At 53.5% G+C, this 13,938-nt stretch overlaps 1 protein-coding gene across 5 annotated transcripts in view; it reads left to right on the forward strand.

Annotated features, from left to right (window-relative positions):
- GULP1 (GULP PTB domain containing engulfment adaptor 1) overlaps nt 1-13,938 on the forward strand; it is a 156,119-nt gene that overhangs the window by 112,549 nt on the left and 29,632 nt on the right. For all 5 annotated transcript variants that reach the window (XM_079781939.1, XM_079781938.1, XM_079781937.1 and 2 more), the window contains one exon: nt 11,051-11,122. In XM_079781939.1, coding sequence (XP_079638065.1) covers nt 11,051-11,122 — 72 coding nt within the window. The remainder of the gene's footprint in view (nt 1-11,050; nt 11,123-13,938) is intronic.

Here is a 13,938-nt window from a genome sequence, read left to right on the forward strand (position 1 = left end):
GGGGACCCGCGGGGAGCCAGGGGGACCCGCATGGAGCCAGCGGGACCCGCGTGGAGCCAGGGGGACCTGCGTGGAGCTGGCGGGTCTCGGGCAGGAGAGAGACTGCTTGCGCCCCGCATGCCCGCCCGTGCCCCCGCTGGCCCTGCCCCTGCGGCTGCGGAGCGGTGCCCAGGCCTCGCTGGCACGTGGGCCCAGGGGCTGAGCGCCTGCAGCTCCAAAGAGATGCCAACGCGGCCACAAAACGGCCCTCCCCAGCCGCCCTCTCCCAGGTGCCCGACCTCCCGGGAGACTCACCCACAAAGGGCAGGGCCGCTCCAGGCGCGGGTGGGAGTCCCTGGAGGCGCGGGTGGGGGAGGGGGGCTGCCGGGCGGGACAGAGGTCCAGCCTGATGTCCAGTCACAGAATCCCCGCTTTGGGGGAAGAAGGCCACGTGTCTCCTAGCTCTCACGCACAGCGGGACCCACTGGCCTGGATGTGCTGAGACTTTGACATCTCTACTCTGAGCCCTGAGTGAGAGGCAGCTGAGCCTCCTGGCGCGAAGCTGTCGTGTTCTTGCCCGTATTCACCTATCCATGCATTTCAGGGTCATCTACTGCTTTTCAATGAAAACAGAATCATTTCAGGATGGAGTCAGTGCATATATTTTCCATTAAGCCCGATAGACAAGGAATTGCCATGGCATGTCACAAAATGCTTAAACAAGAAATAGGTTAGAAAGGAAGTTGCTTACTTGAAACTAGTCACGTTCATAAAGATGTGTACGTGGGGTAAAGGTTTCTTTCAAAGGCCAGTGCTGTGGTGTGAAAATTTCACGTGTAAATACCGGATATATTAATTAAAGACAGGAGGGCAAGTAAAAGTGGATGCAGTCCTTTTTCAGAAAACTAATACCCGGCAGCATAATCCTGTATACGTGAAGGGAAGTTTTTTATATAACTTGGAATTAGCACCACTGATCGGGTTATTACATTTTTAGACATAGTGCAGTGAAGACATAAAGGTCTGTGCTAATACCAGGATTACACTTTCAAACGGCAGCTGGGAAATACTCTCAGACGCGGCCCAGGAATATGAAGAGATTTATTTTTTTAAAGGCCGAGGGAAATCAAATCAAATCAGCCAAAACGAGGGTTCAAACGAACTAATTACACATTACAGTGATGATGAAGAGGTGCTGATTAGGGATGATCGTCTTCAAGTGCTGAAAAAAACACACAAAAATAGTTGTCTTTAAAAAGAAAAAGACAGCCCGGCCGGCGTGGCTCAGGGGCTGAGCATCGACCAGTGAACCAGGAGGTCAGGGTTCCATCCCGGTCAGGGCACATGCCCGGGCTGCCGGCTCCATCCCCAGTGTGGGGCGTGCAGGAGGCAGCCGATCAGTGATTCTCTCATCACTGATGTTTCTATCTCTCTATCCTTCTCCCTTTCTCTCTATAAATCAATAATTTTTTTTTAAAGAAAAAGACAGGGAATAAAAAAATAAGCTAGCTGACTCACGTGAGGGGAGAGGTAGACGTGCGAGTGCCTGCTGGCCGCGAGCAGGACCAGAGCTGGGATGCTGGGCACAGGGTTAGCTGCTCACTTTACAGGCAGAGTCTCAGGCTCAGCTCCCGAGAGAAATCAGCGTGTGAGCTCCGCTCAGCATCTGGCTGCTGGCAGACCCGCCCGGAGAGGACTCCGCTGACCCCCCCCAAAGCCCCCCCGCCCCTCCACCCCCCACAGGTCATTGCCTGCCTCCTGGCCCTGTGGATGGTGGATGCCTCCCCACTTCCCCAGCTGTCACTCAGCCAGGACAGCAGCTCCCGGCAGAAGTACTTCGGCCCCATCAGTAAACTATGCTGTTTCTGCAAAATAAAAGCAAATGCAAACCCCGGCCCTGGTGGAAGGCAGTGGGTCACAAGCCCTGTGTCCCAGCATCACTCGAGGCTCTGGAACTGAGGAACCAGCTCGCCTGCAGCACGTGGGAACGTCTCCCGATGGAGGCAGGAGCAAACCGACGCGTGCAGCCAGGAAACCTCGCCGGCGGATTGCTCGCCGGGAGCCTGTCCTGTTGCGGGCCGTGTAGATTGCGCACCCAGGAGGCTGTAGGAGGGGTGGGGTGGAAGAGCCGGGAGAAACACACAGGCCGTCCCTGGTCGTGGAGCAGGGGCAGCGGGGCACCAGGACCAGGTCGGAGGTCTGGTCCGCTGGTTCCCTGGAGCCTAGAATTGCACCTGATGCCTAGGAGATGCACGGTCAGTACTTTTGGAAACAGCTCAGGATGCAGAAATGGAAATGATGGTGATGCAGAATGCATATTTTTGAAATGCACTAGGATACAGAGATAATGAGCGATGATGGTGGTGGTGAATAATAATAAATTATTGTGCCGCGCCAGCACGCCCAAGGGTGAGCCTGAGGCGGGCGGTGAAGGAGTGAAGAAAAGACAGACAAGAGAATACGGCTGGGGCCCGGTGGGTCTCCCGTGCCTGGTTGGGGACACAGAAGACCCAGCCTGCAAGCCGATGCTTTATTTCATAGTCTGATTACAACCAGGGTGCACTAACATGTATACAAAGGTTCTTGTTTGGGCAGCACTTGCTGCGCCTCCCACAGCCCATTAGCTTCTTAGGAAGGAATGAGGGAGGCTACAAGGCCAGGCTTAGTTATGCTGGGAGGGCTCTGCCCTCCGGGCGGGGACTGGTTTGTGGCCCTGCCCCGGGTCAGCCCCGAGGCTTGACCTAGAGCCGCTCCCCACAGATTATAATGCAGGGTCTCAGAGGGGACCTGGGAAATGCTATCGCCGGAGAGGAGGGGTGTTTAAAGCATGTTTTCTCCATCAGGGGAAAACGAGATTGGGATAAATCAGAGGGTTCGTGGTGTAACAGGGACTTCTCCAGAGAAACAGGTTCCGTGGACAGAGGTCGGGGACACAGGCAGATTTGGGGCAACTGCTTTGTCGAACCTGAAATCTGAAGTAGAACAATAGCAGTGTGCTGTATTGCCCAAACCTTAAGTCCCATGAACATTAAGAATGAGATGTGGATATTCACTGTCCCTGTCATCCTTTGTTTTGTAACCTACGGTGACCAAGGAAAAGGGAATCATGGGTAACAGTACTGACAAAGGAAAATGCATTTCACTTGATGGACAGTTACCCTAGTATTCCAGGACACGCAAAGTAAACAAAACCGCGAGGCGTAATAAGAGAATATGGTGCGTTGACCGAGTAGAGGGTAGATGTTTTCTGTGGAGCAATAACTTGTTATAAATAGGATCCAAAAATCGTATTTACCCCAAACTATAACGCAGCCAGGAATCTGGCCAACAAGAGAAGGACTGGGCCTTTCTGACAGAACAGTGTCGATACTCATTGGCATGTCATGTGTCGATTTCCTAAAAGACTCCTGTCTCAAGCTTTGTTTTATCGCATTGCAATGAGAGCGGCGAAGGGACTGAATCGCGGTGAGCATTGAGAAGAACGCATGTTGGAACGCAGCCAATGGAAGGTTGAGAGGAAGGTGCACGTGTGTGTGTGTGTGTGTGTGTGTGTGTGTGTGTGTGTGTGTTGGAGAGGATGCCGGCTGCCTATGTTCACATCCGAGTGGCCTCGCGTGGACTTCTCCTCCCCCAACCCCGCCCCCCGCGCTCCTGTCCGTCCTGGGTGGGTCAGCGCTTCCGTTTGCTGGTTGTGGCTGTGTTGTCGCCTCATCTTGCTGTCTCAGCGTGAATCCCGTGGACGTCCACTTGGTGCGAGCCCCTGGCTGGTTTCCTCGCCTGATTCTCTCCAAAACTTGGTGTTGATCCCCGTTTCACCAATGAGGACGCCGAGGCCCGAGAGGCTCAGTGAGTCGACGGCTGCGGCCACCGAGCTGCCAGGCCCGCTCCCTGCTGCGCCGCCCTGGGCTTTCAGCGCGAGTCGCCGGAGAGGCTGCAGCCTCAGCCACCCGGACGCGGCCCCGCGAGCAGCGCCGTGGAGGATGCCACCTGGCACTCTTGCTGTTTTGTTCACGGCAGCAAACGTGCACTCGGTGTTGGAATCAGGAGAGCTGGGACCCGAGCCCTCGCTCGGCCACTAAAAGCTTCGTGACCTGGAGGGTCGCTCACCCCCGGCCCTGGCTCCGCGCCTGTACAATAGTGGGGTTTTAACGGGCGTCTCCCCGTCCGCAGGCCTGCGGGTCTCTGATGAGAAAGCGGACGGTGCGATGCTGGTTTTCTGCCTAAGCTGGCGTTTGCTTATTATCGAAGTGTTTCCGTTTATAGTGACACAGGCGGGTGCCCTGCCTTCGGCCCGCGGTCCGGCTCCTGGGACGGAAGGAGGCCCGGCTGCGGAGGGGCCTTGGCAGGATGGCTGCTGCTGCTCCGTGACCCTGCGGCTCAGCGGCGTCTGGGGGGCCTCGCTGGCGGGCGGGCCATGAACAGTTTCTTGCTTATGGCAAGTCACTTTGTTTTGGCTTAAACGTTCAAGTCTTATTGTAAAAGCACGAGCCTGTCTACAGTAATAAAAGCATAATATGCAAATGGACTGAATGGCCGAAAAGCTGAGCGACCGTCCGGACGACCACGCTGTGACACCCACTGGCGCCAGGCCAGCCAAGGCGGGTGCGACGCGATGGGTCGGGGGCCCGGCCATCGCCCCAGGATCGCCCCACAGAGGGAGGCCCAGGCCACCGGCCGGCGGGCTGCGGTGGGTGGGTGAGGCCTCCCCGTGGGGTCGATCCATCACGGAGCCCCAGCCGGGTGGATGGGGCCTGTCTCTTTGGGGCAATCGATCGCAGGGCTCCCGGACTGTGAGAGGGCGCAGGCCGAGCTGAGGACCCCCCCCCCCCCCCGAGTGCATGAATTTTGTGCACCGGGCCTCTAGTTAATATAATACACTGCAGCCCTAGCCGGTTTGGCTCAGTGGATAGAGCCTCGGCCTGTTGACTGAAGGGTCCTGCGTGCGATTCCGGTCAAGGGGCACATACCTCGGTTGCAGGACCCATCCCCAGCCCCAACCAGGGGCAGATGTGGGAGGCAACCGATGGATGTGTCTCTCTCACATCGATGTTTTTCTCTCTCTCTCTGTCTCTCCCCCTCCCTTCCACTCTCTCTAAAAAATAAATAAAATAATAATAATACACTCCCTAGTCATGTGACTTAAGAACAGGTGAAATCGAATGCAGAGTTACTCTAATGAAATGGGAACCCTAAACAGCCAAACAATTGTGAGATGTAGGCTTCTTAACACTGAGCCAACATTGCTTTTCTCCTCTGTCAGAATGTCCTGGCCTTCCTTTTGGGGTAACCCTTGGAGTATCTGGTTTCGGGTTTAACGTGTGACTGTCCTTTTTGGTGGATCTGCTTTAATTACTTTTTCCAGGAGGATGGTTTTGGCAATTAAGTCATTGGTTTCTGCCCGATGGATTCTGCCCGTGCTTTAGAAATCGCCGGTTACAATGTGCTTTTGGAAACTGGTTTTCCCTGGATTGCTTGGCACCGCGGCATCACCAGTCCGCCAGACGGAGACTCTAGATTCAATGGGCTGACTCACCCCCTACGGCTTGTCCCCTGGAGCCGTGGAGAAGCTAGACGGTTAAGAACGATATTTTTTTACACATGCCATCAAGTTAATGCCAAGAGCATTAGCCCATCCTATTGAAGGCTCTGCAGCATTGTTTACAAAGAAGGCAACGTAGCTGGTTATTTATTTTTTCTAAGATTAGAATCCCTATTGGTCATTACGCTACCAATAGTTATTCAAACTAGATGCTAGATGAAACTTTTATGTGGTAAAAAGTAGACATTATTTCCCTTAATACTTAAAAATAATTATGGAGGAAACATTCTCTACATAAAATGGGCACATGTTGAATTATATGTACATAAAAGACATACTCTATTTCTGTTATAAGTTAACTTCCTCGTATGTTAAGTAGTGCCCAATTTCACAGCAGTTAGGTCTGGTAACTCTTCAGTTCATTCTTTTAGTGGTGATTGGAGAAGTGACATCTACATTTTGGTGACTGAGCGGGCCCGTCAGACAGTATGACTGCGTCCCTATGGTGGCCAACACTGCCCTCTGCTGGCTAAGAAGCAGGTCAGACAAGGTTGGCCCTGACTGGGGGGACCAGGAGGGGATTTCTAATGAAGGCGGAGACTTGAACTTGGGTTTCTCGGGAGTGCTCACGCGTGGAACAGAATAAAAGACATAGAGTAAAGAGTGCAGACATCACCTGAGACCCCTCTCTTAAACGTCTGTACCGTTCTAAGGAACTGAAAAACAGTTGTGGAATTTTGGAAAATATTAAGCCAGGTATGAACTGTCTTCGTAGCATTTTTAAAACGTGTCTTTATTGTCGGAAGTATTGCAGATGTCCCCTCGCCCTCCCCCCCGAAGGACCCCTCCACCCCTTAGTAGCATTTTAAGTGACATCTGTCCGTATTCCGTGTGTCAGACGGCAGCCTCGGGCTTCCGGGGAGCCTGCCTGCTGGGGTGCCAGGGCGCTGAGCTGTGGGCGCCCGGGATGTGTGCGCGGATATTTAACCAGCTTGTCACAGCGTTGGCAACTTCCTCTGCATCTGTATCTGTCAGTCTTTACAGAAGATTTAAAGAGGACGTGTCATCGTTGGTAAAATCTGTTTGAAAGACCTGCCCTGTTGTCATACATTTCCGTGCATAGACTAAGACTATGCTATCTTTTTACCTGTCACAGTCCAACATCCTCTAATAAATGTCCCTTTGGTACTTTGTATCTTCTTTCCTGTCCATATTGCCTAGGAGTCTCTCTCTCTCTCTCTCTCTCTCCCCCCCTTCCTCTGCCCCCCCCCCCCCCCCAGGCTGTAAACTCGACAGGGACAGTCCCTGCTCGATACCCAGCACTTAGTAAATGCTTGGCTCATGCTAAACACGCAAACATGTTTCCAGGAACAGGTGGGTCTGTGCGACACTGACCTGTCCTTGGGGCGGGATGTGATTGTTGGTCCGTGTGGTCCATGCGCATTGAGGACAGGCAGCTGCAGCCCGAGGCTGACGGAGAGGAGGGTGTGAGGTCCCCGCTCTCCCCCCCCCCGGGCGCCCCCCCCCCCCGCCCCGCCTCCGCCTCCCCCCCGGAGCCCGTGTTCCTGGCTCCTCCTCCCGTTTCCCACGAGCCCCCGCTCTGCTGGGCCCTGACCAGTCCTGCGTGTCCTGGTTGTCAGCCCCGCGCCCCCGCCCCGGGCCCCCGTCCTGCTTCACCTTCCTCCCTCTCCTCCTCCCTGAGAGCGGGTCCGGGGTCACTGTGGCCTTCCCGCGTCTCAGGGTGACTGTTCCCGCGTCTCAGGGTGCACCTGCCGCCCTCACCGCGTGGAGACCAGGCTCTCGCTCACCTTCGTCCCCGCAGGGTCTGCAGAGACTCTTCCTTCCGTGGCGCCGACGTGAACTTGGGTCATCGTGTTCCTGGTCCTTCTGTGGGTTGTGTTTGTCTCTCTATCTCTCTCTGGGGTCTTTCCTGATCGCTTCTCTCTCTCTCTCTCTCTCTCTCTCTCTCTCTCTCGGGTGAGGAGGGGACATGTTTGCATGTTTGGAGGCGGGTGTCGCTCATTTAAGGCGCCGTTGTCATTCTGTCGTCTGGAACCCACGCCTGTCGCTGTTTCTGAGCGTGTGGCCGGGTCCCTGTGATGCTGAGTCCCAGGACAGAGGGCTCACTCACGGGGCGTCGGTCACCCCGATGTCAGAGGGGCGTCATCACCCCGATGTCTGAGGGGCGTCGGTCACCCCGATGTCAGAGGGGCGTCGTCACCCCGATGTCTGAGAGGCGTCAGTCACCCCGATGTCAGAGGGGCGTCGTCACCCCGATGTCTGAGGGGCGTCGTCACCCCGATGTCTGAGGGGCGTCGTCACCCCGATGTCAGAGGGGCGTCGTCACCCCGATGTCAGAGGGGCGTCGTCACCCCGATGTCTGAGGGGCGTCGGTCACCCCGATGTCAGAGGGGCGTCGTCACCCCGATGTCAGAGGGGCGTCGTCACCCCGATGTCTGAGGGGCGTCGGTCACCCCGATGTCAGAGGGGCGTCATCACCCCGATGTCTGAGGGGCGTCGTCACCCCGATGTCTGAGGGGCGTCGGTCACCCCGATGTCTGAGGGGCGTCAGTCACCCCGATGTCAGAGGGGCGCTGGGCCGCCCGCATTCCTGACTCAGTGCCGTTCGCACTTACCCAGCTCCTCCCTCGGACGCTGCGGCTGTGCCGGGCCGCGCTCTGCAGGGTGAGCTGCGCCCAAAGCTGGAGGGGGCTCCCTCCCGGCCCACAGCGCTGAGCAGGCCCTCGCGTGTCCGAGCCTCAGACACAGGCCTGGGACCCGAGGACCGCGCTGCGGCTCCGGGCGGTTCACTGTCTCCCGTGGGAGGGGCCTCGGAGGCTCCCCAAGGGGACAGGGCTGTTCTCCGCGGCTGTCCCGTCAGACGCACACGCGGTGCGTTCCCAGCCGCCACGGCCTATGTCCGTTTCACGAATATTTCACAGACCCACGGGTGCAGGGAGAGGTGACTTATGTGCCCTAAGCATCACGGTGACTTCCGTTATTTACAACCACGGAAATATTGTAAGGAATAACCTACTCTTCAGTTTTGTTTTTAAAGTTACAATTGCATCTTGGCAAACTTCTTTTAAAAAAATATATATTTTATTGATTTTAGAGAGGAAAGGGGAGAGAGAGAGAGATAGGAACATCAGTGATGAGAGAGAATCATGGATCGGCTGCCTCCTGCACGCCCCCCACTGGGGATGGAGCCCCCAACCCTGGCCTGTGCCCTGACCGGGAATCCAACCCTGACCTCCTGGCTCATGGGTCGCCGCTCAGCCCTGAGCCCCGCGGCCGGGCTAAAGCAGGACTTTCCCAACCTGCGCGCAGCTGGGGGCTCTGACACGCGGAGACGCCGGGGTGGGCCGACCGGGTGCGCTGGACGCCTGGGCCCCGGTTAGGTTACAGCCCCGTGTGCTGCCGTCCTATGCGGGCAGGTCACGCCCGATCTGAAGCCGAAGACACGGGCGGGGCGCTGTGTGGGGAGTCCATCTCCCGTTAGCCGCCGGCCCTCCATCCCTCCGGACTGAGGTCTCTCCGCTCACTCCGGTCTGTGCCGGCCGGGCCGACACCTGGGGGGACGAACGCTCACGTAGCTGGGCCCTGGGTGCAGGGGCTCGCCTGCTGCTGCCTCTGACCTGTCCCCATGTCCTAACTCCCTGAGCCCGGAGCACAGAGACCCTGTGAGCCCCGGTGAGCGCAGCCCCGGCCTCCTCCCCCGCCCCACCCGCCCCGCCTAGGCCCTGTCCCCACCTGCTCCCAGGGCTTCTGGGTGCGGAGAGCCCTTTGAAAACCCCGCGTCTGCTTCTGCAGCTGTGACTCACTTCACGGTGACGGGAGGAGTGAGTGCAGTTTTAAAAGACACTGGGACGCTGCCGTCTTGTCCCTGCCATTCGGTGAGCCGGTACACGCAGAGGGTGTGTTTGCCGACGGAAAGAACAGAGAGCGGCCCGGTTCCCTTCCGGTGTGGAATAGAAAACGAAAACAACACGTAAACGAGCAGAGCACACAAAACCCGCGCAAAGGCACAGACAGAGAGTGGGGACGGCGGGAGGGGGACGGAGGGAGGCGAGTGGGCAGAGGGGCAGGTGCCGGGTGACAGGAAGCTACGTCAGGGGGAGCCCAGAGCAGAGCACACAGATGACAAGTTATAACCTGGTACACCCGACGCTGTGTAAGTTAGCAGCTCATGTTACCCCGATACATTCAAATTAAAAAACGGGGGGGGGGGGGGGGCTGCACCTAATCATTTCATGTGAAGCATGCGCACACACGTACACGTACACACTATATAATAAGAGGATAATATGCAAATTAACCGGACGGCAGAAAGACTGGCCGCTATGATGTGCACTGACCACCAGGGGGCAGATGCTCAATGCAGGAGCACTGCTCAGCCACAGGCGAGCACAGGGGAGGTGGCGGGAGCCTCTCCTGCCTCCGCAGCAGTGCTAAGGGTGTCCGGGGGGAGCGGGCCTAAGCCGTCAGTCAGACGTCCCCTGAGGGCTCCCGGACTGCTAAAGGGCACAGGTCAGGCTGAGGGACCATCCCCCCACCACACACACACACACAGTGCACGAATGTCATGCACTGGGCCTCTAGTATTGACATAAGAAGTGACGAATTCATGACGTAATTTGGGGTATAATTGGTAGTATGTAACAAGAAATGCCTTTGAGGAATTACATACACTTAATTAATTTAATGATCATTTGCTGTTTATATAGAAATGTTCTTTAGAAGAAAATACTCATATTTCCATTCGAATTGGTCTTCAACATTTTATGATGTTGGACTTATGTTTAGGAGGTATGAATTCTCTCCAGGATAGAAGGTTTCATGCCAGTGTGTTAATAAATATGAAACTTCTTTTTTTTGATAGATCCAGTTGTTGTTTTGTGTGTTGTTGTTGTTTTAAATTTATCTTTATTGTTGAAAGTATTACAGATGTTTTAACTAAAAACCCTTCAGGTATATTTGAAAATAGAGTAATATTGTAGATCATCTATGTTTTATTTTTTAAAAATATATTTTTATTGACTTCGGAGAGAAAGGGAAAAGGAGAGAGAGGTAGAAACATCCATGATGAGAGAGAACCATGGATCGGCTGCCTCCTGCACACCCCCCACTGGAGATCAAGCCTGCAGCCCGGGCATGTGCCCTGACCGGGAATTGAACCGTGACCTCCTGGTTCATAGGTCGATGCTCAACCTCTGAGCCACACCAGTCAGGCTGTACGTTTTATTATTTTTTTTAATGTAGTTTGGCGTGTAACTTTGGTGGATGGTAGGTATTGGGCATTTTAAAAGTTTGCATTTTAAAAGGTAGATGAGTTTCAGTAATTGAATAGTAAGAGTTTATGTGATCAAATCATACATGGACATTTTCATAGAATTTAAAGAATGTGCATGAAGGACTTTTCTGTTGGTTGGGATTTGGGTTTGCGTGAAGCCGCACCCTCGGCTGAGCCAGGTTTAGTCCTAACGCTGTGCCACGGTGACGTGCCGCCCGTCTCACCATTGCCACTCTCAGTTTCTCGGCAGCACCGAGGTGGAGCAGCCCAAAGGCACCGAGGTCGTCCGGGACGCCGTGAGGAAGCTGAAGGTAGGCCGAGCCCCCCCCGCCCCCTGCACCGCCCCTGAACAGCTGGTGTGTGGATCCTGTGTCGTCTGCAGACGGATGGGCATTCAAAGTGGGAATACCTTGGTGGTAGAAATGGCTTCTGGTTAAAAATGGACTCTTGAATAAATATCACCAGATTAAGGAGAAATGCTGAATAATAAGTGTGAACACGTAATTATTTGTTTTCAGCATGGCACACTTCATAGTTTTCTAAGTGCAATTTCTCTACTGAACAATGGAAAGGCAGAATTTCATACCTTTTGGCATCCAGTAGCTTGCCTTTACCTTGCTCTGGGCCGCATGCTCTACTAGTGATGTAACAACTATCTAATAGTTAGAATATCAGCCCGGCCAGCGTGGCTCAGTGGTTGAGTATCAACCAATGGATCCGATTTGCGGGCTTGATCCCCAGTGGGGGCGTGCAGGAGGCAGCCAATCAATGATTCTCTCTCATCCCTGATGTTTCTCTCTCTCTCCATCCCTCTCCCATCCTCTCTGATGAAAACTCAGTTCTACTCTCTTAGCAGCTTTCAAATACACACTAGAGGCCCGGTGCACGGAATTCGTGCAAGGGGCTCATCCCTCGCATCCCCGGCTTCGTCTGGAAGATTGTTCGGCTGTCTGGTCTAATTAGCGTATTGCGCTTTTATTAGTATAGATTGTGAACTGAACCTTACACCCAGGACTGACTTATTCTGTACCTGGAGTTTGTTCCTCTGTGCCCCCTGCACCCATTTGCCCACGTCCACCCCTGCCTCTCAGCCCGCAGTCTGTAGGTTATTTTTGTTTTGGACTCTGCATACGAGACCGTATGATATTCGTCTTTTTCTGCCTGACTTCTTTCACTTCCCATAATGCCCTCAAGGTCCACCCGTGCCTCACATGGCAGGCTGTCCTGTTTTCTAAAAGGCTGAGTAATATTCACACACGTGTCGCATCTTCTGTATCTACTCACTCACCAATGGGCCCTTCATTGCTTCCCTCAGCACTCTCATCTCTACCTTACCGAGAAAATCTAACATCCCACTGAAACAGCAGGTCCTCGGATAACATCTTTCACTCAATATCGTTTTTTGTTTTATTTTTTTAATAAATATATTTTTATTGATTCCAGAGAGGAAGGGAGAGGGAGAGAGATAGAAACATCCACGATGAGAGAGAATCATGGATTGGCTGCCTCCTGCACGCCCCACACTGGAGATCGAGCCCACAACCCCGGCCTGTGCCCTGACCGGGAATCGAACCCTGACCTCCTGGTTCCTAGGTCAGCGCTCAGCCACTGAGCCCCGCCGGCCCCGCTCAGTGTCATTTGTTATAACATTGAGATGCCATGGGCCTTCGCTGTGGTCCCTGTCAGTCAGCCTCTGGTGGAACTGGTTTCGTTATAAATCGCTGAGCCTTGTTCCAGAACCTGTTGACCAGGTGAGATACAGACTCCCTCTCCTTCATTGTACGGCTCAGTGTTGCTCCCAGCTGCTCTCAGAGTTCCGTTCGCTTTGTGAGCGACAGCGGCTCTCCAGTCTCACTCCGTGTCGGAGGGTCAGGCCCGATGGCCCGGGCGAAGCCACGGCCCGCACAGCGCTGCGCTGGGTGAGGGCTGCGCCGGCCGAGTCTGAGCGTTTGAGCTGAGCACGGATGGAGAGGGGCGGCTGTGTTCTGGGTGAAAAACTGAAAATGGGTAATGCGTCATGCATTCATTTCATTCGCAGATATGTTTCCTGTGTTTTAAGTTAATGTGCTCTGAGGTCCCGGATGGCATCACCCCACTTTGGGGGCAAGCAGGGCGGCCGTTTCTCCCCACCCCGCCGCCGGGGTGATGCAGGCCTGCCGGTCCGGGCCGGTGCGTCTAAGCGCCGGTGGGACTGTAAAGGGCCTCCCGGTTCCCGGGCAGCATGTAGAACAAGATTCTGTTTCCGTTTCAGAATGCTCCACACGCTGGGCAGGAGTCCGGCTTTGCTTACTGAAATCAGAATGTTTTACGAGACATTGAACCGCAGGGTTTCTTTATATCTAGCAGGGTCTTTATTCAGTCACCCCAAACCCCAGACCGAAAGGACTCACTCTATCATGGCCAGATAAAATGCAAACAGATATTTGAAATGAAAATGCTTCAGAAACAAAGCTGGTATACAACATGGGGCAAAAGTAGGGCTACAGTTGTTATTATGGAAAATAATACCATAGTTAATAAATATAATGCTTACTCACAACTGTAAGCCTACTTGGGCCACACATGTTTTTTTGTGGGACTTTATATGTAGTTCCAATGTAGTTTTACATTTGGAAATATACTCTGTTAAGGAGGGGAGGTGATTGTCAGTAAGATAAAAATTACATGGCGTAGCTTAGCCTTTCCAAGTACCTTCCAGAACAAATGTGCCTGTGAGAAGCCATCTTCACTTGAGTGATTGCAAATAATATTTCGATTTGGAAAGTATATCTGAGGGTAATGATTCGGGAACCAGTGCAAATTAATGGAACAGTGTTTTTAACGTATTTTTAAAAAAATTTTGTGTGTTTGAGGCTACAACTCTAAAGTATATTACTTACTTTTTTTAAAAAAGAATTTTTAATTGTTATGTTGAAGTGGCCAGAAGATGGCGCTGTGGCTCCATTTAAAAATAAATGTGCTCATTAATTGTGTACACATCCCTCATTTTAATTTCCTGCTTAGGTTTCTTAATCACACGTATTCTGACTGCTTTGTTACCCACTAGAGTGAAGTATTTTATTTGACTTGCTTTGGTTAAGGGAACATTTTATAGTGACTAAAGTTTTTAAAACTTTGCAATATATTG

Source organism: Cnephaeus nilssonii (genome assembly GCF_951640355.1).
Source record: "Cnephaeus nilssonii genome assembly, chromosome: 10".
Taxonomy (NCBI): domain Eukaryota; kingdom Metazoa; phylum Chordata; class Mammalia; order Chiroptera; family Vespertilionidae; genus Cnephaeus; species Cnephaeus nilssonii.